The sequence below is a fragment of the Myxocyprinus asiaticus genome, chromosome 6, assembly GCF_019703515.2.
Source record: "Myxocyprinus asiaticus isolate MX2 ecotype Aquarium Trade chromosome 6, UBuf_Myxa_2, whole genome shotgun sequence".
Classification (NCBI taxonomy): domain Eukaryota; kingdom Metazoa; phylum Chordata; class Actinopteri; order Cypriniformes; family Catostomidae; genus Myxocyprinus; species Myxocyprinus asiaticus.
The window spans coordinates 34027180-34055080 of NC_059349.1; the positions used below are offsets into that span (position 1 = coordinate 34027180).

Sequence of the window (27901 nt, forward strand, 5' to 3'; positions counted from 1 at the left end):
AACTAAAAGGAAATAATAAATAAACTGCAGGACTTTTGCCCTTGTTGTTTATAGACCAAGATAGTTTAGAAGAGACCGACCACTGGTATTAAAATATATGGGAGAAATTGGAACACCTCCTTTCAAGTAAAAGAGCCAATCACCTTTTAAATAAAGACATCGGCTGTCAATCAACAAGAAAGCACATGAGGTAATCGAGCCTGAAAAAAGCGTTTTTTAGCGTAATCTGACTGATGACATTAAATGTTTTTTGATCGTAATATTGACCCACCATTTTGGAAATTTCGGTCTTTCCACATTCAAGTAGATGGGATCTGTGCTTTTATGCCGCTTGTTTACAAAGTAAATAGCTGCCCGAGAGCGTTCCAAAGATGAACGCAGAGTGGACTGACTTGCCTTGAAAGGGGCGTTGATATATTAACCAATCACGATCAAGCAGGCTGATAAAAAAAGTGCAAGTGACTGTCCACCGTTGTTGTATGAACCTTGAAAAAAGACGTGGCCAATGTGAATCCAGCGTTTGGACAAGAGGCATGAATTAGATTGATGTTGATTTGGCTCAAGGTTCACTGTTTTTGCTTTTTTCCTGTTATCGTAGTACAAATTTACACAACTCCTAAGAAACATTCAATGTTTGATTTTAACTCAAACGTGCAATAGGTTAACCTTCTTATTTTTAGGCTGCATTTTATCTCGCAAAGATATTGAACACTTTGTTATATTACCACTGATTACACTTTAATTACAGTGCCTGTTAAAGTCTCAAGTCTCCAGACAATTTTATTAAAACAAAAATGGATTATTAAAGAGAAAAGACTGCAATAGACCCAAATGTGATACTTGAAGAATTTATTTTTCTTGACATTTGAAATGATGAGCATCATCATAGGCAAATGAGAATATTTTGAGGGATAAGAGGGAGACAAAGCAACTGAGTTTTAATGATAACCAATCTGTGGCAGGGGTTGGGGGGTTTAAACCAATTACCCCAAATGGGGGGGGGGGACATTCAGTCATTCACATTAAGGAACAGCAACAATAATAAAAAATAAATCCATGAGCGTTTCCTTGCCTCTGTCCCCAGAAGGGGTCATTAATAACATATCAACATCGATAAAAAATAATTACAAGTTATAAAGGCTAGCACCACTGAGAAGAGTGGTTGGCAGCTGTGTCTGTGTAATTGAGAGAGGAACAGGGGAGATGGAGCGAAAAGAAAAAATTACAAAGATGTATTTTTGTCAGTCTATGCAGAGAGGTCACTGTTTTCAAATCGCTCCTGATCGTACACCTCTGCAATGACTTTTCGACCTCCAAACCAGCGGTTGTTTAGTGCCTGAATGGCCTTGTTCATCTCAGACACAGCAGAAAACTCTACAAAGATCTTCACAATGACTTCAGCATCCTCCTCCTCGCCCTGCTTCTCCTGGTAAATAATCACTCTATTAACGGCTCCAAATTTTCCACATTCCTCTGTTACTTCTCCTTCCAGATCATCATCGATGTCCTCTGGACCGACCATGTTCCTGAGCACCATAACCGTAGACTGTGGAAAGAGCGTACAGGAAAATGCTTTAGATTATCCACTATCCACTACTGTGCTGCACAAGCGATGTCTGAGCATCAACTAGGAATGTAACGGTTTCACGGTATTCCACTGTTTTAAAAAGAGGCATATCAAACCGTTGACATTTTATATTTTATTGGACAATGCAAATATACAAACAAAAATATGGCAATTTAAATATGATTGGAATAAACATTAAAAGCAAGGCACATAATTAAAAGACAGAAAAACAAAAAGGTATTAAACACAACTGTAATGAGAAAAAGAAAAACCAAAAAGGGGTCTTTTTACTCATCTAACAAATCCAGGTCTTTTACAATTCTGGCTAATTTGTAGCCTTGTTTATTTCTCATACACATTAAAGAAGGTGAATAATTACATAAAATCTCTTTTAAAAACTTAAAAGTTTTGTCTTAATACACCTGCAAAATTCTACCTTCTTGTCCTCCAAGAAATACAATTAAGATTTCTAGACAATATAGGTAGCGATTGGACCTGTGTTTCCAGCCAATTGAACATATTCCTAGAAAATATTTGAGTGCGTACAGAAAAAGAAAAGATGATCGGTTGTCTCTACATCAACTTGACAAAAAAATACAAATGTTGTGGTCAAAATTCAATCTAATTCTTAAAAATTCACTTGATGGATATACATTAAGTATTTCAAAGTGAGTTTCCTTTGCTTTAGGAGCCACTGGAAAATTAATATAATGGGTTCACAATGTTTTTATAGTTGGCTTGTCATAAATTTGTAGAATACCAGTGCGGTATGGAAGTGTAGGATACAGTATAGAATTAAAACAAGAACGAATACATTTGTTGGGAAGCACTGTCATAAGGTCATTATCACGTGGCTTGTTCAGCACATTACCATGGAGACGTAGCGGGTGTGGAGGCTTCACGCTATTCTCTGTGGCATCAACGCACAACTCGCCATACGCCCCACCGAGAGCGAGAACCACATTATAGCGACCGCGAGGAGGTTACCTCATGTGACTCTACCCTCCCTAGCAATCGGAACAATTTGGTTGCTTAGGAGACCTTGCTGGAGTCACTCCGCACGCCCTGGATTCGAACTCGCGACTCCAGGGGTGGTAGTCAGCGTCTTTACTCGCTGAGCTACCCAGGCCCCCCGTGAACCAGATAAATGCACAGCAATAGAGGGTTCAAATATCAGAAATATCCAAAGATAGACTGTCTCTAACGTTAATGAAGGAATAGAATACAAAAGGCAAACTGTTAAACTGTTCACGTTATGTAGGAATTACTGTAATTACGATATGGCAACTCAGAGGTTCTTCTCTGAGCCATTAAGAAGTTATTAGTTTCTATGGCAACACTTATAATGCCAAAACGGCTTTGTTGTTGATAACAGTAAAATGTTTATCACTTCATTAATTCACCTCTATATGTTTTGGCAAAATGTTTAAGAACAAAAATAAATGCTCCAGGCATCAATGGCATAATAACATGGAATATTATACAGAAATATGTTCACTACCTTCAGCTGCCATATTGGTTCTTTTCAGATGACCTCACAACTGTCAAGTTGGAGCTTTCATAGAATTCAGAGTTTACAATTGCAATTACGAGCTCTACATAGACATGAACACTTTTTACAAGCCGGAATCTCGGAATTACTGTAATTCCGACGTGACGTGAATGCACCATAAAAGCTTTTTATTTGTATACAGCATAGAGTAACAAAGCATAGAGATCTCTATTCCATAAGGTAATTTAATCTTCATAACAGAGCGTGTTTGACTTATGAGCGGATGAAGGGAAGTTGGGACTTGGGCGGCTGCTCCCAGGTCCTAGTGCCTGCCTCTTACAATCTCTGTCAGTGCGATTTATACAGACATGCGACTTGTTTATTTTTTCTCTGAACAATGCGATTTTGACCAGGTGCGACTTATATTCAGGTGTGACTATTTCTGGAAAAGAAATATTAAACAGCTAATAATTTTAGCAAGGCACCTTAATACCGTGATACAGCTGTATTTTTTGTGAATGTTATCATACCTTGGACATTTCATACTGTTACACCCCTAGCATCAACAAAACACACACTTGCCTATTAAAGTGATAGTTCACACCAAAATGAAAATAGTAATTTACTTACCCTCGTGTTGTTTCAAACCTGTATGACTTTCTTTCATGGAACAGAAAAGATGTTAGGCAGAATGACAGCCCCAGTCACCATTTCACTTTCATTGCGGGGGAAAAGATGCAATGAAAACGAATGGTGACTGAGACTAACATACTGCCTAAAATATCTTACCTTCCACAGAATAAAGAAAGTCATATGGGTTCGGAACAGCATGAGAGTGAGTAAAAGATGACAATTTTCATTTTAGGGTCAATTTATTACTTTAAAGGTGCAGTATGTAACAATTTTCATGTAATATTCGCCTTTTTTTTGCCAGTGTGTGAACAGCTTGTAATGCAACTTAAAAAATGAGCCCTTCCTGGACTTCCTAGGTTGCCTATTAAAGCCTGTAGACTGATTTTCATGCAAAGGGAGCGGGTCGGTTTTGTCAGGAAAATCCAAAGGATTGACGTTTATGCATGCTCCCGAGAGCCTTGCCTCAGTGCTTCTCTTCCACTATTCAACAGTGACAACAAACTGCGACACTGGGTAACTTTATCTTAGAAATGGAATCCAGCAAACGTCCGGCTCCCAGCACAACACCGACTCCTACACAAACTCAGAGTAAGCAAAAAAAATAAAAAATTATCTACTGAATCCCGTCTGGGTAAGCGGAAACGTGATCGTGGTCGAGCGAAAACTAGAGTGAATATCGGCAGGGCATATGATTCTTGGAGGGACCTTCGTTCGGTTTTGGGGATCAAAACAGATCCTGAATTGGTGTTCTTATTGGACAGGTAAGCTTACATAACTGCAAAGCATGTGAAATATAGTGCCATAAGGATTGATCGGTGTAATTTTAACTTGATCTTGCCTGCACAGTAACTGTCATAAACAATGTTAATCTGTAATTATTCAGCAAGGTAAACTACAATAACACATGAAAGATAATGCAAAAATCTCCATTCATTAGTGTAACGTAACTTGGTAATTCTATTATTATAACAATAGTGCATCGATATATCAAAATGACAGTTGTGATGGAATCACATCAATACTGAATTGTGTCATATTTATAATGTACAGTCTATTTTATAAACAGCTACTGTCATCATCCACCAAATATAATATACATTCTCAAAGTTTGTAGTAAAACAATTTAAAAAAGAATCTGAGTAATTTTAATTATGCTACCTCATCTGTCAGCACGATGCCGGTGAATCACGTTCAGTCTCTTTGTACGTTACGTCACTGTTGCTCACTCACGTCCATATGGAGTGTGTGCATGAGCGTGAACACGAGCAACAGGTAGCTGGCTGCAGTTCACTTAACGGCCACAGGTGTCATTAATAACAAGGGTTTCTGAATCTTACATACTGCACCTTTAATAATTATTGAAGAACCAACCTCTTGTTTCCTCAGCAGTTTCTGCATGACCATATGCCTGGCGCTGCTGCCCGAGATGCTCATGTGCTCCTGTTCACTGAGCATCTCCTGACCCGTGCCATCTTGAGCCGATTCCTCCTCTTCCTTCTCCTTCTTGGCCTCTTGGGCTGCAGCCACAGCAGCTGACAATGATGGTGGAGAGGCCAATACCGGATTCACAAGGCCCACCTGAGGCACAACAGGCAGTGTGGGCCGAGCTGGCGTCACACCTGCACACAGACACACGAGTCAACATATTAACAGTAATCTAAGAGATACATGGAGCCCTAATAGACTCCTATAAAAGCCCTCACTTTGAGTGTGAGATGGGCTTTTTTCCAGACTACAGGACCTACACAGAACTGTTTAATAAGTCATTATTTTCCCTTTTTTACAAGGATGAGGTTATTGTTAAACTACTTCGCATCTTATGTTGACAACAGGACCAAAAACTGTTAAACTCGCATTTTTCGCATGAAATGATTCTTAAAAAAATAGAAAAGGACAGTTTGTTTTTGGCGTTACAATGTCATGCTAGAAAGTTTAAAACAGTTTTAAATGCTTGAAGTTTCAAAGTTCCAGTTTGTCTGTCTAGAGTCAAGTAAGTCTATGGAGTATGGGTTGGTTTGTGGTAAACTGTATGTTCTATGAGTTAGAAAAGATACAGCAAGCCAAATCAGAACAGGCTAAAGGATTGCGCTGAGTTTGACAGATGTAGCTTGAAAGTTCTAGGATGTTACAGTTTGAAATTTTGGTCTTGGATTACAGATTTTGAAAAAAATCCTAACTCGAGTTTAAATGGCTTAATCAAACCAACATGAGCTGCCTATGTAAAAGATGGACAGATGGCGGATTAAAGTTCTGGCACTGATATTACACATTTGTTAATTTGCAATGGCAAAAAATAAAATAAAAACAGCTTTATTTCCAGGACAATTCTGTAAGTGTTTATTACTTGCCTCTATGACCACTATATGTGAGCACTTTTTTTTTTTTTTAATTTACAATATTTTACATTTATTGAAACTACACAGCAAAGTACAAGTGTTAATGTGACAGAGCAATACAAGGGTAATTTTCCTCTCCAGTTTGTAACAGTTGGCCATCCACGTGTTTGGATGGTCACGCTGATGCATATCAAGATCAATTTCACAAAAAACACAACAGGATCTGAGAGACTCACTGGCCAATAGGAATGAGAGATTTGTTTATGAGGGGAGGGGCTAGAAACAGTCCTCTTCAAACTTGGTTGATCAGTGTGCAGCAAAGGGGAAGAGTTAAGAGGCCATGGTCAGGGTGAATGTGGAGAATAAAGACAGGGAGGGGAAGAGAGAGAAAAGGATAGAGAAAGAGAGAGGGACAAGGAGAGAAGAGAAAATAAAAGAGAAATCTATTAGTGGACAGGTCCCACGACAGGCCACGTTAAACTGTGTAGGAGACAACAGAAACCTGAGGGAGAGAAAGAGTTTGCACATAAAATCTAACCTGAGACATAAAAAAAAAAAAAAGGAGATTACGGTGGGTTTTCAGAATGAGTTTGATCGTTAAGTAAAAAAACACACAGGTCTGAGCACAAGGACTTAATAAGGGTATTAAAAGAAAAGGGCTGTATGATGCATGTGTTAGTAAAGTATCTATCTAAAAGTCAGACTCCTGTAAATGTTCCTAACAATCCTGTTTTTGAAAAAAACATAAAATGGTGTAATTCATGCAATCTACAACCAACTTAAAGGCAACCACCCTTACACAACACACCATGCAGAAACAAACATACTCTGAAGACATATAGGACTTTAAAGGCCTATTAAGACCAAGACCAAATATTTGTTAATAAAAATAGATTTTGAAAATGGATTCCTATAGACCTTTCAAGCCAAGCAATAGAACTTTTTATTTGAAACACACCTACACAAAAGTGCAATCTTCAAAAATGCATCAAAACACTAAAATTGTTGATCAGCACCAACCCTTTTGTACTGGGGTGAATTTGTTTTTTTATTTAGCCAGATGAATGTTCGTTTCGATCTTGGTATGAATAGACCTTCTGTTGCCGATTTGTGTCACATTTTTACATTTGGTGTGAATCAGCCTTAACCTCTTACACTCTGTGGGGAGGCACTATATGGCAAGCCGTTTTAACACTTAACACCCTGAAGTCCATGTATGCAAAGGTTAGGCATATGTGGTATAATTTGAAAGCTTAGAATCTGTGCTTTTCAGGGAACCCCATCACTTTCACATGTGATGGGAAAAACATTTGTCGCAAATTGGCCCCACCTAGAGGTTAGGTTTATAGAAATTTTAAAAATGAATATAAAAGTCCTTCACATAGCACTTAAACAAGTCATATCAAATGAAAGCTCTCATTCTCAAGAAGGTGACTGTACAGTTTATGTTTCTGCCATAATACCACAGTTTGAATTATTTTTAAAAAAAATCAGTGAAAATTTATTTCTGTAAGGCATAAAATGCAAACGTCTCTTTTCTTTGCTGACCACTGATCTGTAAGCCAAAAATAGCCTCAAACTTTATATCAAATCTTACCTTGTGCTGTTAGCTTTAAAATTAAAGAAATTACTTGTTTGTTAGCTTGCTTGGGTGAATAATCAAATGTAAAATGTTGTCAAAGGAATTTTACAACAAAATATGAGAACTCAGAAGCCAAGATATTCAACAAAACGGTGTGGAAGCTCTCAGCACTTCAAAAAAAGATTTGTCTATGGGTGAGCACTAAAAATTCGTTACAGCACCACCTACATTTCAGATCTGTATAATGTGATGGAAGGTGAGAGCAAATATAATTTTTTCTAGTAGTTTCTGCCATCCAGTGGAATAAAATAAGACGTTTTGCTTGAAAAATTAGGACACAGAACTGAAATGACATGCTTTTAAACTTTAGACATAAAAAAAATAACCACAAAACAATGTATCATAAAATTGTAAACATATACAATATTATTTATTATTTAAATCATTTCTTAAAATTTAGGGGGTTATCTGTAAAATTAGAAAGTTTATGAAATTAGTCCACTGTATGTGTGAACAGGGAGCTTTTAAATTTGAGTGTGAAAAATGTCAGGCGGCAGCCCAAAAACCCTGCAGAGTATAAGAGGTTAAGGCACATATGTTAAAACAGTGGTTTCAGAGGGCCACAGTACTGACACAAGATAAACAATACTACTATAAACCCCCTTCGATTACATCAGTATGTGCCTACCTGTAATGACCCCTGGGGCCTGAGCTGCCATGACGCCCTGAGGGAGCTGGGGCAGACTCAGGCCCGTCCCTGCGGTCATCGCTCCCAGGATGGATGCTCCTGCTACCGCTTCCTGGAAGAACAGAGTGGGACATATAGGAACACCGCCTGGACAGCGCCCGTTAAAATCACACACAACACCAACACAAGAGGACAAACAAGAGACAGGACGGGACAAGAGGCAAGACAAACACAAACCTTTGCACACACAGACAAGCCTTGGGCCAGCTGCATAAAAATGGGCAGTTCAAGCTTTAGACTAAAGGGAAATGTTAATTTTGTAAGCAATGTATAATAAGCAATAAAATATGTAATTCTTTCCTAATGCACACAACTACTACCTCCAAGAGTACTTGGATATTTGTGTGGGGTATTAGGTAAAGAACACCACTTCCAGCATCCAGGATATACACAACCACTGACAATCAAAATTACTGTCAGCATAAGTTACAGTGCACTGAAAAAGTACTCCGGCCCCAACCATTTTTTTTTTTTTTAAATCACTGAACTCTGCAATGGTGCTAAAAATAAAAATAAAATTAAGCATTAAATAATAATAAAAAATCAATAACTGAAATGTCAAACTAATAAGTATTCATCCCCCTACTTTAATACTTGGTTGAACCACCTTCTGGAGCTATTACAGCCATCAGTCTTTTTGGATAAGTGTCTATCAACTTTGCACAATGTGACAGAGCAATATTAGCCCATTCCTCCTTGCAAAATTGTTCAAGCTGTACCAAGTTAGTTGGGGATCGGCGATGGACAACAATTTTAAGATCTACCACAGAGGTCAGGGGCAGGATTCACGAAAATGTAAAAAAAAATGTAAGTTCTTGGGGAAAATTATAAGAAGTTCGTAAGAACGTTCCTAAGTGCAATTCTTGAAAAATTCTTAAGTTCTCAAATATTTTCTTAAGAACATCTTAATATTTTTCTTAAGAATAAAAAGACAGGCTTTGACATTGTCTGATCAGCCTGCTAATGGAGTTGCCTTGTCTAATCACCTACAACAAATTCAGTACTTCAACACTGGTAAATTGCAATGGTAAATGTATCTATTAACCTTTTTTTTTTTTTTTTTTTTACATAGCAAGCACCTCACTATAAGTTTTTTTTTTTTTATGTAAAGTGCGTGAGATGTGTTAGTTTAACGACATTAACCGTCAAATGATAATTTACTTGCTACCAACCATTTGATAACATTTAATTTGACATGGAGGAAAAGAAAAGAAACAAACTTCAGTAGACAAAAGCTGGATGTTCTTGAGGAACTTACTGCTTAGGAAGCTTGACAATATCATGTCGGAAAGTACGAGGCGGGTAAATGGGAAAAGGTGGTGGAGACTGTCTCCACTGTGCCCAACTATGATAGGTATGTGGATGGGGGGGTGAAAAAGTATCAGCTTTCTAATGTTATAATTATGTTTCTATGAACTCTACAGATCGTGAAGAGTGCTATATGCAATGCATCCGTTTGAATTAGCATGATTGGTCACCACATTAAGAAGCTTCAAAACAACATTTATTGTTTGAATTTGGTGATAACATTTACATAGTTTACAAGCTGAAAATAAAAATATAAACAAAACTAAAATTAAAAAATTTTTTTGTCTAAAATAACATTACTACGTAAACAGCCCACTACAACTTCAGACTCAACATGAAAAACCGAGTTAATTCATTAAACATCTTACCTTTTAGAATTGAAGACAACTGTGAAGTTTATTCGGGAATACAAAATATTCTTAACTGTTAAGAAGAAATTTCTTCTTAAGAACGTTTCGTGAATCCTGCCAGGACTCTAGCAAGGCCACTCAAGGACACCAATTTTCTTCATTTACAGCCACTCCAGTGTTGCTCTGGCTTTGTGCTTTGGGTCATCGTCCTGCTGAAATACAAACTTCCTCCAAATTTTACACTTACTGGCAGAGGGGAGTAGGTTTTTGTCCAAAATCTCTGTTTTTGCAGCATTCATTATCGCATCAATCTTCACAAGACTGCCAGTCCCTGCTGCTGAAAAGCACCCCAAAACATGACGCTACCACCAGCGTGTTTCACTGTGGGGATGGTGTTATGTGGCTGATGTGCAGTGTTGACTTTGCGCCACACATACAGTTTATTATAAGCCAAAAAGTTTCACATTAGTCTTATCAGACCACAAGATCTTTGCAGTATCTTTCAAGTGACATTTTGCAAAGTCTTTACGGGCAAGCATGTGCTTTTTTTTTTCCAGCAAAGGCTTCTTCCTAGCCACTCTCCTGTACAGCCCCTTTTTGTGCAATAGTTTTGAAATTGTGGAGCCATGGACATTTATTTCAGTCACAGCCACTGACTTAGCTCAGTAGCTCAGTCAGAGTGATGGTTGGTTTTACAGTAGCCTCTCTGACAAGTGGCATTCTTGGTGGATGGGGGGGGATGTAGTTCCATATTTCTTACACTTATGAATAATGGACTGCACTGAGCTCCGAGGTAAGTTCATTGCCTTTGAAATGGCCTTGTATCCTTCCACAGATTTGTGCTTTTCCACAGTTATTTCCCTCATTTTGATTTGGACATTTTTTTATGTTTTAGTATATAGTGGGAAAAAACCCCATACTTTTACAAATTTTAATTTGGAATCTGACACAATAAAAAGTTAAAACTGCACTGGGGTGGAGTACTTTTTCAAGGCAATGTGCTGCATGCTCAGCTGTCCCTAAAGCTTATGTAAACACAAATTATCTGCAAACACATTCTTAATGTTTTTGTTCTTGGACTTAATACTAAAACCTAATGGGCATCTCTCAAGGGTTTCATGTCGTTCCAAACCCGTTTGGCTTTCTCTTTTGTTAGCCATCCTTTTTCTATACAATGAAAGTAAATGGTGACATTCTGGCCAACATCATCTTGAGAGTTCCATGGAAGTTGTCATACAGGTTTAGAACAGCATGTGCATGAGTAAATGATGACATGACTTTCAATGTGGGGTAAACTATCCTTTTCAACCATTCAAGCACTTTAAGATCTTACTTTTTGGGAATTAATCAGCCAAAAATCTAACAGCTGAACTTTTAAGATGACAAAATCCTTCATATTCACCAATCTATCACTCTCTCAAATTTAATCACTATCTTTCAAACATATCAAATGTAATAATTCATTCAATAACCATATAACCAGAATTGAACCTTAGGTTTAGACAATATCTGGCATATGTACATTTATTTGTAATGTGTGCCTTTCCAGAGAAGGATGGGCTCCCCCAGCTGAGACTGGTTTCTACCAATATCTTTCTCCCTCTTCTACCCAAACATCTTATGGAGCTTTTTTTCCTTGCCACATTCTCTTCTGGGTTGCTCACTGGGGGCATTAAGGCACTATTTTCTGTAAAGCTGCTTAAAACCCATGTATTATGAAAAGCACTAAATAAATAAATAAACTGAAAACTGACTAGGGGAAATTGCGAGTTGCTAGACATTCATATAAACAATGGTTTACAGTGTCTACTCTGATAAAGTGGGTGTGTTTACTGTAAAGCTGTGTTTTCATGCAACCAGGCCCAAGACCAGAAATAAATGTCAAGAACATGTGACAAGCTAAATTGATCATTACATTTTTTTTTGTAAATTGAATTAACAATTACAGTTATTTAGAGACTGCTAAATAACATTAATAAACCTATGAATTTAACTGCTTACACAATCTTACACAATATATATTTAAAGTTTTCTTTTGAGTAACAAGCATGAGACAACACAGAACAATTACATCACTGACCATACAGACTTAGAACATATTCTTATAAGTATATGGTACAGCAACTTTAATCTATGATGTAACATATACATGATAGTTCACCAAGTGTGAGGTAATCCACAATTTAAAACACAAATGGCCATCTCAGAATTAAAATATTAAAGTCACACCCATTGAAATGAATAATAACATGAATAACCTTATAGGTTAAGCTCACATCCAGAATGTCCACTTAATGTTCAATTTATTTTACTTATTTGGGCCAGAACCCAGATTTCATATAAAAGGCATAATGTGGCTCAAAAATATTGGAAGAGGTGCTAGTTAAAGTCACCTGGAGCTGGAACTGCAATCAGCTATCAAGTACAATGGGCCTGTCTAATAAATCAAGCACACTATAAAACAATGTGCATCACTGTTAATGGGAGGTCCTGAAGATAAGTCTCTACCCACTAGGGCTGTCACGATTATGAAATTTGGCTGACGATTAATTGTCAAACAAATAATTGCGATTATGACAATTGTCAATTTTAAGGCTTTCACGATTCATTGTTCAACAAATTGTCATATTTCTTAAGGTGCATGTGTGTTTCAAACACCATAAAGTGTCATTTTTTTATATTTAACATTAAATATATAAATCAAATAATAATATGGTGATATAAGATTCCCTTTTAAGGCTTTAAAACTTATGACATGAAAAATAATGTTTTACATATCAAAATATAAATGCTAAAAATATGTATCTTTTTGGTCAACTTTAGACTTCGTCCATTTTACATTTACACTGTTGTTTTTGGAACCCAGCCAACCTGAATGGATATAATATATGCAATAGTAAAATATTTCTGTCCTACATTCTTTAATTTAAGTGCCTCCGATTTAACCAACGAGACCTTATTTCTCTCGAAGACCTTTGAGATTGTGTTTCTTTTTATCATCTTCACAGAAATAGAGTAAGTAGGCTCTGTGTCACTGGGTGTCATTAACACTGGGTGTATGAATGAATGGTCCCGCAATGACAGGAACATCTGCCATTACAAGATCGCTAAATTAAGTCAAACCAGAGTGCTTTACGTTCACTATCAAAGTTTAAGATAAGTTTATACATTGTTTATACTTATGCTGGAGTTTGGCACAGGCAACAGAGTGCATGAGAGCAGTTAATCTTCACGCACAATTCATGAACAGCTCAAGTGAGACGCTCTGAGTTCAACAGAATGAGACGCACAAACACGTGGTTCATGGCATTTATATATTCGCTTAAAAGTCCCTTATTTGGACATTAAAATGTGATTGGAATTTGAAGTGCACAATAATCAAAATCAAATAACCGCATTAAATATCAAAATATTTTCAAATATTTAAAATACGCCTCTTTTAGTCAACTTTAGCCTTGGTTCATTTTACATTTACAATTATTTTTTGGAACCCAGCCAACCTAAATAGCTATTATATTTAAGACTGTCAATTTAACACATTAAGCATGATTAATTTTATGAAAAATAACACTTACAAATATTTACGCAATTAGTCATGCCCCCGACCATTACGTAAATGTAGCATTAAGTTCCTAACATTATAGCAGTTCAGCCTTGATGTACCACCTTGATGTTTTAGCATATCTGCAGCAGCAGAGGGCAGTCACCTCGCCAGCTGTGGCAACCCAGCCTTTCACAGATGATGCACTCTTGTGCTCAATTACAGCTGGACCAGGCACAACAGAATGCAGGGATCCTGAGACACGATTTTCAAACTACGTTTAACTTGACACATCGGCTCAAAACACAGCATTTATGACTAGAGATGCTGAAAACTAGTGAGATGTGACATAACCAAAGTGTACATAAAGTACATAGACAAACAATCGTGTATATTTTTGCGGGAGTTTGGTGCGAACCTCTGCAGATGGAAAAGTTTAATAGGAGCTGCTCTCTGTGAAACGGTCAAAGTTCAATTGAATGAGACACACAAATATGCCATTCATGGCATTTATATATTTTTCTAAAAATTCCCTTATTCGGACAGTAAAATGTGATTGGAATTTGAAATGCACAATAAAACACGGTTCTCAAATAACCGCGATCAGACGATTATTTAATAATCGCGACAGGCCTATTCCCCACACTCATATACTACACAAAACAAAAAGGCACCAGCGTGCTTTGAACAGAATTTCCTGAAGGATTTACCAGACAGTTGAGGAAGTCTTCTGTCCGATTCTCCGGCTGGGACAGATTCCATGCCATCTGTTTTTGGAGTTTACACGCTATGTTATCTTTCTGCATGTAAAAGCTCGGTCTCAAATAAGTAATGCTGTAACATAACTGAGTCTTCATGCCAGTCAATGCCTAAACTGAATCAAAATCAAGCCCTCACATACAGCACCAAGTGCCTGCTCTAGCCTTGCTGAGCAAATAAAACGCTGTCTTACTTTAAAAAGGAAGGATTTAAATGCCAAAGGAAGCAGCTGCTCACTCACACACACACTCCCTGACTAACAATAGATGACAGAATTGTGAAAATGCTCACCTGGGCTGTGATTTTGGCTGTGGCGGCTGCTGCCGCTACGGCGGCGGCAGGGGGCAGGCCGCCCGGCGTCGTTGGTGTCAATAGGGGCATGGGAGGTGTGACAGCTTTGCCCACTCGCAGGTACTGCCCACCCAAGTCGAAGAGGTTCATGGAGGACACGGCATCCTGCGAAGACTGGGCCTTATCATATTCTACAGGGGAAACAAAAGGACTAAGACTCAACAGCCTCCAAGAAGACTCAGCATAAATCTACCAGAGCTCTGAGACAGTTACTTTGTAATTACCAGCGGGTACTTATGGCACAAATGTCCGTAACAGAGCCTAAGAAAACAATGACAACAGAAACAAAAACTTACTATGAAAGCATGTGAGGAACCTGCCCCCACCCTTCTCTATCCCCTGGTGAGACATGTAGAGAACAGCATTCTGCCATGACTGACTGCTCTCAGTCAGATACATTTATATTCAACCGAATGGGTAAAGTTGCTGCCAGCTCACCTATGAAGCCATAGCCTTTGTGTTTTCCTGTGGTGGGCTCTCGAGCCAGCATGCAGGACTTGATTCTTCCGAAGGCCTCGAACACACTCTTAATGTCATCATCTGACAAATCAGGATGCACGGATGCCACGTAAATTCGGTTGAAGGCACGTGCTTCTTCGGCTAGTTGGTCTATTATTGGTTGAGCCTGCCCGATGTTGCTCGGTCGCCCCACCTATAAGCAAGTGTTAAAACAAAACACCGGACATATAATGTTGAATAAACAGTATTTTAATGATTTAGAAAAATCTGGAATGTGATTCTCTAAGTTATCATAGGCCTACATCTAATCCTCAAAAACACAGAGGCTTGGAAGTAAACCTGTTTTTTTTATTTTCTTCATTTGAACAAAGCACTTACTTTAATATTTCTACCACCCAGCATGACAGAGTTCATCTGTTCTAAAGCGAGCTGTGCGGCTTCTGGTACTTCATACTCTACAAATGCAAAACCCTGCAAAAAAAAAAAAAGCAACTCATCAGTTAAGATGCAACAATCAAAACATAAATTGTTCATTTTCAAACATTTGACAGTTTTGAATGAATTCTGACCTTGTGTTTCAACGTAACAGAGTCCCAGGACATGTCAATACTCTTTATGGGACCGAAGGGAGCAAAGGCTTGTCTGATGGTGTCCTCTCCTAGCTCGTAGTAGATGGACCCAACATAAACTCTGCACATTATGGCTAGTGCCCGCTGCCTCTGTGCTGCAACCTGTGACAGATAATTAAATTGATCAGATGGGGCCCATACACTGACATTTTACAGTACCGATTTTTTTGTAATCCATATATTTGTTCCAATGATTGAGGATAGAACCAGCAGACGATGAACATGCTGGGACCGAAGACATAGCACTGGCTTTCTTTACCTCCATACATTACACACATGAGTACTGAACAACAACATGTATGCCAAGAAAAGGAGGGGAATAGCAGTCTTTTACTAATAGTTATTTACAAATGGTCTAGCAATGAAAGTAATTGAAAAACCTTTTTGACACAGTGGTTTACTTACAGACTGTAGTGGTGAGAGGGGATCTCCAAAGCCCATTGTTAATGATGCCATCTGAAGGGAATTAGGGAGCTGTCAGGAAAAACAAATCATCCTGGTAAGATCATCACTGTTATGTAGCTGCTTTGCACAACTAGTTATCTGTTATCACATCACATTATGATTATTACACTGAGTGGCATCTTTCAATTTAGCATAATTAGTGTTACAATACTAAATCAATTTCCCACTATCTTGGGTACTTTTACCTGAAGGTTACTGAGCTGTTGCTGCTGATGAGCAAGGGTCTGTTTGACCAGAACGCTCTTGATGCTTTGTTCCATTGCATACTTCTTTGCCTACAATCCAGAGCAGATAACACAATTAAGCCCTCTAAAGATACATAACCATCTCAGTAGGTGTGGGTAGAGAAATTATTCAAAGCCCATGAATAGCTTGGGCTCTTCTAAGAAAAAAAAAAAATCCTACCTAACATTTTCAACTCTTAATGGGAGAGGTCATTATTTCGAAAATATGATTATCTATAGAGCTTTTTCCACATTTCCAAGTTTTGGAATACAGAAGTCATTTAGATTTTGCAGAGATTTTGAAAACAAAGTTTGCTAGCTGTACGCTGCTAATGCAGAAACATTGTCACAATCTGCACTAATGTCTATTACACTGTGCAGAGAGAAAATTAACAAAAGAGCATACATAATCTTCAATGAGAATGACCTTTAAACAGGGATACAGACTCGTAAGGTAAAAAAACGTTGAGTCATAGGTGTTCCAGATTAATATTTTCAATTAATCTGTTTGATGTATTTAAAGCTTTTTGTTGTATTTAAAGTAGTGCTGTCAGTCGATAATGTAAAAAAAAAAAATCGTGATTAGTCGCATATTTTTTTGTAATTAATCGCAGATTTTAAAAGTGCTGAAATTTGACACTATATACAGATCAGCCACAACATTAAAACCACGTGCCTAATATTGTGTAGGTCCCCCTCATGCCGCCAAAACAGCATCAACCCGCATCTCAGAATAGCACTCTGAGATGCTATTCTCACCACAGTTATACAGAGCGGTTATCTGAGTTACCGTAGACCTTGTCAGTTCGAACCAGTCTGGCCATTCTCTATTGACCTCTCTAATTAACAAGGCATTTCAATCTACAGAACTGCCGCTCACTGGATATGTTTTGTTTCTGGCACCATTCGGAGTAAATTCTAGAGACTGTTGTGCGTGAAAATCCCAGAAAATCAGCAGTTACAGAAAGACTCAAACCAGCCCGTCTGGCACCAACAATCATCCATGCGATTATCTAATCAGCTAATCCTGTGTCAGCAGTGCAGTACATACAATCATCCATATACGCATCAGGAGCTTCAGTTAATGTTCACATCAACCATCAGAATGGGGAAAAAATGTGATCTCAGTGATTTCAACCCTGGCATGATTGTTGGTGCCAGATGGGCTGGTTTGAGTATTTCTTTAACTGCTGATCTCCTGGGATTTTCATGCACAAAAGTTTCTAGAATTTGCTCCGAATGGTGCCAAAAACAAAAAACATCTAGTGAGCGGCAGTTCTGTGGACAGAAATGCCTTGTTGATGAAAGGGGTCAACAGAGAATGGCCAGACTCGTTCAAACTGACAAAGTCTATGGTAACTCAGATAACCGCTCTGTACAATTGTGGTCAGAAGAATAGCATCTCAGAATACTATTCTGAGATGCAGGTTGGTGCAGTTTTGGTGGCACGAGGGGGACCTGCACAATATTAGGTAGGTGGTTTTAATGTTGTGGCTGATCAGTGTATATACCTCTTTTCTTGTCAAAATTGATTTATTTCCATCTTAGGAAAGTAAACGAAACTACTTGTAGCAATATAATGCTTTAACATTTTCCAAACAAAGCCTTCCACATTACAAAGACAATGCACTAAAATTTTCACCAATTCAAGTAACATTAAACATATTTCAAAGTCTAAGTGGGAGTTTGACTAATTGAAAGAACCCACATAGGCTGCATATTTATTGCAATACGCATTACATTTCTTAAAGAGCTCATATTATGCTCATTTACAGGTTCATAATTTTATTTTGGGGGTCTACTAGAATAGGTTTGCATGCTTTAATGTTCAAAACAGACATTTTTTTTCTCATAATGTACATTGCTGCAGCACCTCTTTTCACCCTCTGTCTGAAACGCTCTGTTGTAACTCCTGTCTCTTTAAATTCTCCCCTTTCCGAAAAGCCCATTCTGTTGTGATTGGTCAGCTGACCCAGTCTGTTATGATTGGCCAACCGCTTAAGAACGTGTGTCGGAAATGTAACGCCTCTTACCATAACCGAGTTTCAGCTCCCGAGACTTCCTGAGCAGCACATTCCTGAGGCGGGAATTATGCATATGTGTTACATAATGACGCTGCTATGTCACGGAAGTAATGGCTGGACTGCAAACCAGGCATTTCAGGCAGTTCAGGAACAGTGTTTTCTGTGGGAGAGAGTAACTCCCTTCGGCGTGGACTTTGTGCTTTGTAATTTGGAGACCTTTTACATGCACAAACAGCTATATCACACTAAAGAAAAGGTAAATCCCAAAAAGCAAAATAGGGCCTCTTAAAAATCTCATCCTCCATAATATTAATCTGCCAGTAGACTATGGCTATCTGTTTTGTTACAGCAACCATGAAGCTGGGTTCATGATGTGTGTCAAAGCAGTAACACCAGCGTCACTTTGAACTCACTATGAAAAGCGCTTGCAAACAAAAACATCTCATTCTGCGTTTTGGTGATAGTTAAGATTTGATGTGCTTCTGTGGTAATTAAAACGTGCCTTACATAGGCTGAAAAATACTTGATTTCTATTACAAGTACCATCTGTGCTTCTTCTGTACATCAAATAGTGTTAAGAGGTCCTTTCTCCATTTTAACACTGACAGGAAAGCGCTGTCAGAGATTCATTTAATTACTGAGATAACAACCTCCGCGGCTCTATCATAGGAGAGAGCCTATGAAATGCCATAAAATGTCAATGGGACCGACACGTTATGCTATTTTATGCTAAGCTTGAATGCTCATCTTGGTAGAAGGGCTCTGGTGCTGTCTGTCTGTGAAGTGTCCATCAGTGTAAAGACTCCAGGTGGACACATTACAAAGGTTCCGCCCATCACACCAGTGTTTATGCTGTATTAACGGTAAATGCATTAATAGCGATTAAGAAAACTTACAGCATTATACTTTAATTAATCGCATGCATAAACGCGTTAATTCTGACATGTCTAATTTAAAGACTTTTAAGTGTTTAAGCTTAAAGTAACGCTTTCAATCGAATAAGGAAAAGGTAGAAAAATTCACTGAACAATTTGGGAAAAATAGATTCAGAAAAGGTGACTTTAGCTGAAAGGTGAGTAGTTTGCATCCCGGTTTAAAAATCAGTGTACCAGCAATTGAGAATAGTACTAGCAGATAGTCAAACGCCACTAGTACTGAAGGCATAGCACTGGCTTTAATCTTGTCCACTGCTTATATACATGTGCATTGAGCAAACACATGCTTATAAAGCTGGAGGACGTGAAAGAGAACACCAAAGGAAGTTCCAAAATGAAAAATTTGGGATGTGTTGGCTTCAAGCTAAATGTGCAGATATAACAATACGGTTATACTGATTATGGGCTTTAAGATCTAACTGAACATTGCGTAGCTTTTCATTTCTTAAACAACCAGGTCGGAAGTATCTCGTGGTCGTGGAAAATATGTTACTGTGTTTCAGAAGGGGCAAATTATTGGCCTGCATCAAGCAAAGAAAACAACTACGGAGATTGCTAAAATCACTGGAATTGGGTTAAGAACTGTCCAACACATTATTAAAACCTGGAAGGATAGTGATGAACCGTCAGCTTTGTGGAAGAAATGTGGTCGGCAAAAATATTGATTAATCGTGATCGGAGATCACTAAAACGCTTGTATAAAAAATTGACAGTAGAGCTCACGGCTATGTTTAATAGTGAAAGTAAGAGCATCTCCACACGCACAATGCGATGAGAACTTACAGGATTGGGACTAAACAGCTGTGTGGCCACAAGAAAGCCAATTGTTAGTGAGGCAAATCAGAAAAAAACAACTTCAGTTTGCTAGGGAACAAAGATTGGACTGTGCAGCAATGGAAAAAGGTCAAGTGGTCTGATGAGTCCAGATTTACACTATTCCAAATGGATGGGCACGTCAGGGAAGAAGGGAAGCACATGAAGCGATGCACCCGTCATGCATATTGACCACTGTACAAGCCTCTGGAGGCAGTGTTATGATCTGGGGTTGCTTCAATTGGTCAGGTCTAGGCTCAACAACATTATGCGGCAATAAAATGAAGTCAGCTGACTACCTGAATGTACTGAATGACCAGGTTATCCCATCAATGGATTTTTTTCATCCAACAGCACGGGCATATTCCAGGTCAACAATGTCAAGATTCAACAGGCTCAAATTTTGAACGAGTGGTTCAGGGAGAATGAGGAATCCTTTTCACACATGAATTGGCCACCACAGAATCCTGACCTTAACCCCATTGAAAGTCTTCAGATGTGCTCTTCACTCATCAATACAAGATCTCAGCCAAATATGAATACAACTCTGGACAGAAATAAATGTTGTGACATTGCATAAGGTTGTCAAACAATGCCACAACGAATGTACGCCGTAATCAAAGCTAAATGCGGTCCAACGAAATATTAGAGGGTTTTTTTTTTTTGGCCAGGCAGTGTTTCTGAGGAAAGTCTCACCTTCTGCAGTGCCTCCTGCTGTTCAGGCGTGAGGGGTGGCAAGCCGAGCTTCGAGGCTGTGCTCTGTCCATTCTCCATCATCAGAGCCTCACCTCCCTGCACAAAGCACAGGAATCTGTCAGACTTGATGTTTGTGAGCCGCTGTGAAACTTCACATTTACTTAATGCACACCCTGGACTGCAATACACACTGGACAACTTTAAGATCATGTCCTAGTTTGAGAGCAAACTCAAATGATATTTGTGATATATTATACCTGAACATTTCTCTTTTGATGTATGATCTATGCATGTTTAATTTACAAAGTGATTTGACACTAATTTTAAGGCAAGTGATTGCAAAATCTGGAATTTTCATTTTCACATGTTGTGCCATTACAAAGCGATTCTATTTAAGTTTGAGCTTGCTCTAAAACTGCTTTCATTTCAGCACATTTTGGACACCTTCAGTCTAGTATTGGTCTTGCTTTCAAGAAATTTTAAACTGAAAGGCCATAATTATGTGCAGTTGATAATGAATCAAGCCTTCTGTATATTCTCTATTTACATGTTTCTCACAAAATGGTAAGGGAAACCATGCGTTTATAGCACATGGCAACTTCTCTCAGTGGAAACAATCACTTGATACTGTCAGTCACTGGGGACCATACTGTATGTCCTTAGAGTACATTTGCTAAAGTATGTGAGCCCTCTTATTCAATACTACACAAGAGAAAACTTAAGTACCTTTGTTTAAATGAACTCCAGCCATTGGCTTTGGAAATACAGTACAGTCAAGAGATATGTTCTACAGCACAGACGACACAGAGAGAGAAATGACAAAAAAGAAAAAGAAAAAACACAAACCTACTTAGAACAAGAGAACTGGACAGGGAGACAACAATTTAAGATCACTGACATCCAAATTCAGGGAAAAAGACTTGGGACATGAAGCCCTGGGTGACATGCCCAACGGTTTTATATTTTATACTTACTGTTCTGTGGCAATGACTCTTAAAGGGATAGTTCACCCAAAAATGAAAATTCTGTCATCATCCCAGATGTGTATGAGTTTCTTCCTTCTGCAGAACACAAAGATTTTTAGAAGAATATTTTTAGAATGTCCATACAATGCAAGTGAATGGTGATCAGGCCTTTGAAGCTCCAAAAAGGAGATAAAGTCAGCATAAAAGTAATCCATACAACTCCAGTGGTTTAATCAATGTCCTCTGAAGCGATCCAGTTGGTTTTGGGTGAGAACAGACCAAAATATAACTCTTTTTTTACTGTACATCTTGTCATTGCAGTCTCTAGGCATGATCATGATTTTTCAAGCTCGATTACACTTCCATGTGCTTGCCACATGCGTTGAGCATTAGATGGTGCTATAGGAAGTGTAATCGAGCTTAAAATCATGATTCGCTGAGGAGAGCTGTCAAGATGTACAGTAAACAAGGAGTTACATTTTGGTCTGTTCTCACCCAAAATCAAATGGATCGCTTAAGACATTGATTAAACCACTGGAGTCGTATGGATTATTTTTATGCTGACTTTCTTTTTTCTAGCTTTGAAGGCCTGACCACCATTCACTTGCATCATAATGACATACAGAGCTGAGATATTCTTATAAAAATCTTTGTGTTCTGCAGATAAAATAAAGTCATACACATCTGGGATGGCATGAGGGTGAGTAAATGAGAGAATTTTCATTTTTGGGTTAACGATCTCAAATGGACTGACAATAAAATAATTTCCATGGATATTACTGCAAAAAACATGCACATTGCTTAATCTCCTCCAAAAAATTAGAAGGCAAGGGCCTGGATGAAAAATAAAGATCGACAAGATAGTGAAACTGTATTGTAAAGAATGTATATGCCAATAAATGTTCATCTTTACCATCTAAGGTGCCCTTAAAGCGAATGGCTTTGATACTTTTTAAAATCTACTAGGAAGATGTTCTCCATCGGTTTTAGTTTAGGTTACAGCTGTTCAGAGCTTTAAACTACTATTGCTTTCTGAGGCCACTGTACTTTTTTTTTTTTTTTTAATTAGGCTATGTGAAATACTCCAATAATTTAAAGGGAAAGTGACACCTTGAAAGTCCTTTGCAAACCCCTTTCATAACAAAGGGGAAGTGTGGGTTCCGGATGAGCAGTGGAAAGGGCCCTTACCTACAGCCTGCTCTCCGCTGGGGTGTCTTGTTGTGAGGTTACTCGTGAGATTATACAGGTGCATCTCAATAAATTAGAATGTTGTGGAAAAGTTCATTTATTTCAGTAATTCAACTCAAATTGTGAAACTCGTGTATTATATAAATTCAATGCACACAGACTGAAGTAGTTTAAGTCTTTGGTTCTTTAATTGTGATGATTTTGGCTCACATTTAACAAAAACCCACCAATTCACTATCTCAAAAAATTAGAATACATCATAAGACCAATAAAAAAAACATTTTTAGTGAATTGTTGGCCTTCTGGAAAGTATGTTCATTTACTGTATATGTACTCAGTACTTGGTAGGGGCTCCTTTTGCTTTAATTACTGCCTCAATTTGGCGTGGCATGGAGGTGATCAGTTTGTGGCACTGCTGAGGTGGTATGGAAGCCCAGGTTTCTTTGACAGTGGCCTTCAGCTCATCTGCATTTTTTGGTCTCTTGTTTCTCATTTTCCTCTTGACAATACCCCATAGATTCTCTATGGGGTTCAGGTCTGGTGAGTTTGCTGGCCAGTCAAGCACACCAACACCATGGTCATTTAACCAACTTTTGGTGCTTTTGGCAGTGTGGGCAGGTGCCAAATCCTGCTGGAAAATGAAATCAGCATCTTTAAAAAGCTGGTCAGCAGAAGGAAGCATGAAGTGCTCCAAAATTTCTTGGTAAACGGGTGCAGTGACTTTGGTTTTCAAGAAACACAATGGACCAACACCAGCAGATGACATTGCACCCCAAATCATCACAGACTGTGGAAACTTAACACTGGACTTCAAGCAACTTGGGCTATGAGCTTCTCCACCCTTCCTCCAGACTCTAGGACCTTGGTTCCCAAATGAAATACAAAACTTGCTCTCATCTGAAAAGAGGACTTTGGACCACTGGGCAACAGTCCAGTTCTTCTTCTCCTTAACCCAGGTAAGACGCCTCTGACGTTGTCTATGGTTCAGGAGTGGCTTAACAAGAGGAATACGACAACTGTAGTCAAATTCCTTGACATGTCTGTGTGTGGTGGCTCTTGATGCCTTGACCCCAGCCTCAGTCCATTCCTTGTGAAGTTCACCCAAATTCTTGAATCAATTTTGCTTGACAATCATAAGGCTGCGGTTCTCTTGGTTGGTTGTGCATCTTTTTCTTCCACACTTTTTCCTTCCACTCAACTTTCTGTTAACATGCTTGGATACAGTACTCTGTGAACAGCCAGCTTATTTGGCAATGAATGTTTGTGGCTTACCCTCCTTGTGAAGGGTGTCAATGATTGTCTTCTGGACAACTGTCAGATCAGCAGTCTTCCCCATGATTGTGTAGCCTAGTGAACCAAACTGAGAGACCATTTTGAAGGCTCAGGAAACCTTTGCAGGTGTTTTGAGTTGATTAGCTGATTGGCATGTCACCATATTCTAATTTTTTGAGATAGTGAATTGGTGGGTTTTTGTTAAATGTGAGCCAAAATCATCACAATTAAAAGAACAAAAGACTTAAACTACTTCAGTCTGTGTGCATTGAATTTATTTAATACACGAGTTTCACAATTTGAGTTGAATTACTGAAATAAATGAACTTTTCCATGACATTCTAATTTATTGAGATGCACCTGTATATGGGGAGCTTTTACTGTTCAAAACACAGTCTATAAGAAAAGAGAGAGGTTTCAGTAAACTCATTTACATTCCGTCCTTCCCAAATTAACAGGGGGAACTTGCATCTTTATTATGATTTTTGTTTAGCCTAAATTCACATAGCAAGGCTTTGAGATGTCTGCAAAACACTGTGGCACTGACCACGAAACACAGACTGGGCTCTAATTCACCCATTTAGGAGGGCTGCTCTGATTTATTCCACCTAATTCACCTAGATCCCTTTGGAATAACAGTTTCAAGTCTCTGGCTCCAAGGTTACAAAAAGCAGCATTCTTTGGAGAAGGGCCTTCCACAACTCATGTTCATAACGCCTTATTGTGTAACGTTAAAACCAAAATTATATTAGATATGCAACGCGGATGCACTTTTTCAAAAGCGATGAGTAACTGAATGAGCACCGGAATGTGCTTTGTTTAGTGGCTTAAAATACATTATACGTTAGCATTTAGGTCGTTTCTCTTGTGCCATGCAGGCAGCGGTGCAGTAGACTCATGGAGGACGTTATGAATGGGTTAACGTTAGCTCACGAAACAAATGCAGAAAGCGAGTAAACGCAAACGTTTAAGATACTGACAGAACAATAAACGGGTATAGCGGCTGGTTAGATCAAATAATAACCGTTAGAAATGACGCAAGCAGTCGAATCTCGTTGTAAATCACTGGGGTTCTAACAAAAAAAGACACGCAGCTGCAGCAGGCCTTGAGGAAAATCTCGCTCACGGTGAGCTAGGCTAGTTAGCCAAATCCCTGTTCATATTGCATTAGGTTTTAAATGATATTTCTGTACGAAATGTACAGATACACACCTGAAATGTGTAAATGGGTTCATATTAAGAAAAAGATAAATAAAAATTAATTACATTCACCGCCGAAACAGCCACCGCCATTGAGCACACCTTACAGCGCTAACTTCCACACGGCCGAGGCGAGGATGACTATGAAATCTCGCGAGAAGCTGCAGTGTTGCAAATCGGCCTCTGGTCGGAAGACCCTCGTTGAATAACTAAACACGTATTGGTGGCAATCCGAGAGTATTCTTTAAAAACACATTAACCCTTAAATGCATGGAAATGTCACTAAACACTCTTACATATTCGGGGCTTAAAGAAGCAATATGTAACATTGACATCAAGCGTTTAAAATGGGTACTGCAGTCTAAATTCAAAATATTTGAGAGTTGTCTCCCCCCATCTCATACTGTTCATGTGTTGTACTTGTTATAGTTTACTTCCATTGTTTCTTCATCAAATAGCAATGTCAAATGTAAATCAAGTCAATCACTGAAACATCAGCGTCTCCTTGAGTAACACGAATAGTATGTATAATATGTATGTGTACACACATATGGGATCTTTGTAATTCACTCGTCACACAGAAAATCAATGTGATACACTATTTATTTGTATGAATATAGTACTCATTTCTCTTGTAATAAACAAAGAAATAGGTATCCTCTAATAGTCAAACGGATGCACAGGTAACTGTAATAACCTGCTGGGCATTATTGCCTGCCACACCTCCACCAGTGCCTTCAGCCCAGCTGCGGGGTCATCAGCCATGAGCCACCTATCTTCAATGTTTCGCCCCATTAATCCCGGAACATCTCCTGGTGGTGGGGCAGCAGCCAGGGATGTCTCCCTGCCGCCCCCCACAGCTGGACACTGGAACCCCCCCCCAGTAAAAAACAAACAAAAAAACAGACACTATCACATACTTAGGGTCTCTAATGATCCTATACACTTTTGGTATTTAAGCCATTATAAATGTAATTTATTTATTTATTTTTTACACTATTTATAAGGCAAAAACTGAGGAATACTAAAAATGTGTGGGCACATCTCCCAAAAATTGAAGAGGTGCAGGGGGTGGAATGAGGTCCCAGGTCACTAAAGAACCTAGGTATGCGTTTAAGGGTTAAAGTGTAACTTCTCGTTTTCATGCAAGATAATATGTGGCGCCAATCGATAGGGTCTCCATTGCAGTAAAATAGTTTAAAAGACAGGGTTTCCATGGTAGAAGTAGAAGTTTTATTATATAGCACCTTTCCCAAAGCTCAAGGTCACTTTACAATAAGTACATTTCCAAAATACATTTCATAACATGATAAATGATACAAGATAATAATTACTGAAAGTGTACTGCAAACATATACGTTTTCAGCTGGGTCTTGAAAGTGGATAGAGGAAATATTATGAAGAGTAAGGGGTAATGCGTTCCATAGCTTAGGAGCAACAACACAGAATGACCTTCCACCTACAGTGGACAATCGAGATCTATCTAGGAACAGACAAAAGGCCAAGTTCAGAAGATCTAAGAGACCGAGTAGGCAAATAAAGGTGAAGTAGATCAGACAAATAAACCGGAGCAAGACCGTTTAAAGCCTTAAATGTTAGAAGTATCATAAATTGAATACGGGATGCAACAGGTAGCCAGTGGAGATCATGCAGTATAGGGGTGATGTAGGCAGAGTGCCTTGTGAAGGTGAGGTAGTGGGCTAAAGCACATAACTGGTAATCAGAAGGTTGCTGGTTCAATCCCTACAGCCATCACCATTGTGTCCTTGAGCAAGGCACTTAACTCCAGGTTGCTCCAGGGGGATTGTCCCTGTAATAAGTGCACTGTAAGTCACTTTGGATAAAAGTGTCTGCCAAATGCATAAATGTAAATGTGAGGACTCTTGCAGCTGCATTTTGGACATACTGTAGTCTTGCATATGGTAATGGAAACATGGAAATTCCAAATTTTAAGTGTGATTTCTAGGTCTGGACGAGTCATGGACATTTCTATACTGAATTTATGTTTTTCTAGTTATGATCAGCTCTGAAATATCTCAAAGGCTAGAAATTATTTCTTTGTGCAATCTCTGTAAGGGCGATTCTCACAAAACCAATAAACCAATTCTTCCCAATAAAAAGGGAAGAAATTATATTTTGCATACAGAAAATAAAGCCTATTTGTAGGGCCATTAAGATATTTTTACTTTGTGAGATTATTTTCATGACAATTACACACATTTTACCCACCAATTATCATTACCGCAATGTGGAAAAAGATGGTCATTATGATATTCTCATTACTGCAATGTGACAAAAATGATATATTATTTAAAATTTAATGTATTTATTCATATTAGTACTCTCTTGGTACCACCTTTCATT

General features: G+C 38.5%; 2 protein-coding genes and 2 non-coding genes across 8 annotated transcripts in view; 1 reads left to right on the forward strand and 3 right to left on the reverse strand.

Moving 5' to 3' along the window:
• LOC127442139 (uncharacterized) overlaps window positions 1–27901 on the forward strand; it is a 439805-nt gene that overhangs the window by 299348 nt on the left and 112556 nt on the right. The gene's annotated exons all lie outside the window — the stretch shown is intronic.
• puf60a (poly-U binding splicing factor a) lies at window positions 833–25769 on the reverse strand. Of its 5 annotated transcripts, XM_051699967.1 has the most exons (14): window positions 25604–25647; window positions 24701–24733; window positions 23066–23118; window positions 20913–21008; window positions 16406–16495; window positions 16161–16229; window positions 15696–15857; window positions 15505–15597; window positions 15106–15319; window positions 14608–14798; window positions 14268–14324; window positions 8299–8410; window positions 5064–5311; window positions 833–1546 (listed from the first exon to the last, which is right to left on the reverse strand). In XM_051699967.1, the coding sequence occupies exons 4-14, from the start codon at window positions 20991–20993 to the stop codon at window positions 1247–1249; spliced, it is 1617 nt and encodes a 538-aa protein (XP_051555927.1). In that variant the 5' UTR covers window positions 20994–21008; window positions 23066–23118; window positions 24701–24733; window positions 25604–25647; the 3' UTR covers window positions 833–1246. The 5 variants fall into 5 exon arrangements, with proteins under 5 accessions (XP_051555927.1, XP_051555924.1, XP_051555925.1 ...); XM_051699964.1 differs by lacking the exons at window positions 23066–23118; window positions 24701–24733 and adding an exon at window positions 21639–21699 and having other exon boundaries at window positions 25604–25696; XM_051699965.1 differs by lacking the exons at window positions 24701–24733; window positions 25604–25647 and adding an exon at window positions 21639–21699 and having other exon boundaries at window positions 23066–23102.
• Window positions 15936–16071, reverse strand: LOC127443226 (small nucleolar RNA SNORA57). Its single transcript, XR_007897618.1, has one exon. It is a non-coding gene; the product is annotated as a small nucleolar RNA SNORA57 (small nucleolar RNA).
• LOC127443227 (small nucleolar RNA SNORA57) lies at window positions 19570–19707 on the reverse strand. Its single transcript, XR_007897619.1, has one exon. It is a non-coding gene; the product is annotated as a small nucleolar RNA SNORA57 (small nucleolar RNA).

Coding starts and splice junctions, on each gene's coding strand:
- puf60a (XM_051699963.1), bottom strand. CDS start 25,630: ATGGCGGTGGCTGTTTCGGCGGTGAAT. Junction 15,320..15,504: donor TGGGTGGTAGAAATATTAAA/GTAAGTGCTTTG, acceptor ACTTGCTTATAG/GTGGGGCGACCGAGCAACAT. Junction 14,325..14,607: donor CAGCCAAAATCACAGCCCAG/GTGAGCATTTTC, acceptor CTCCAAAAACAG/ATGGCATGGAATCTGTCCCA.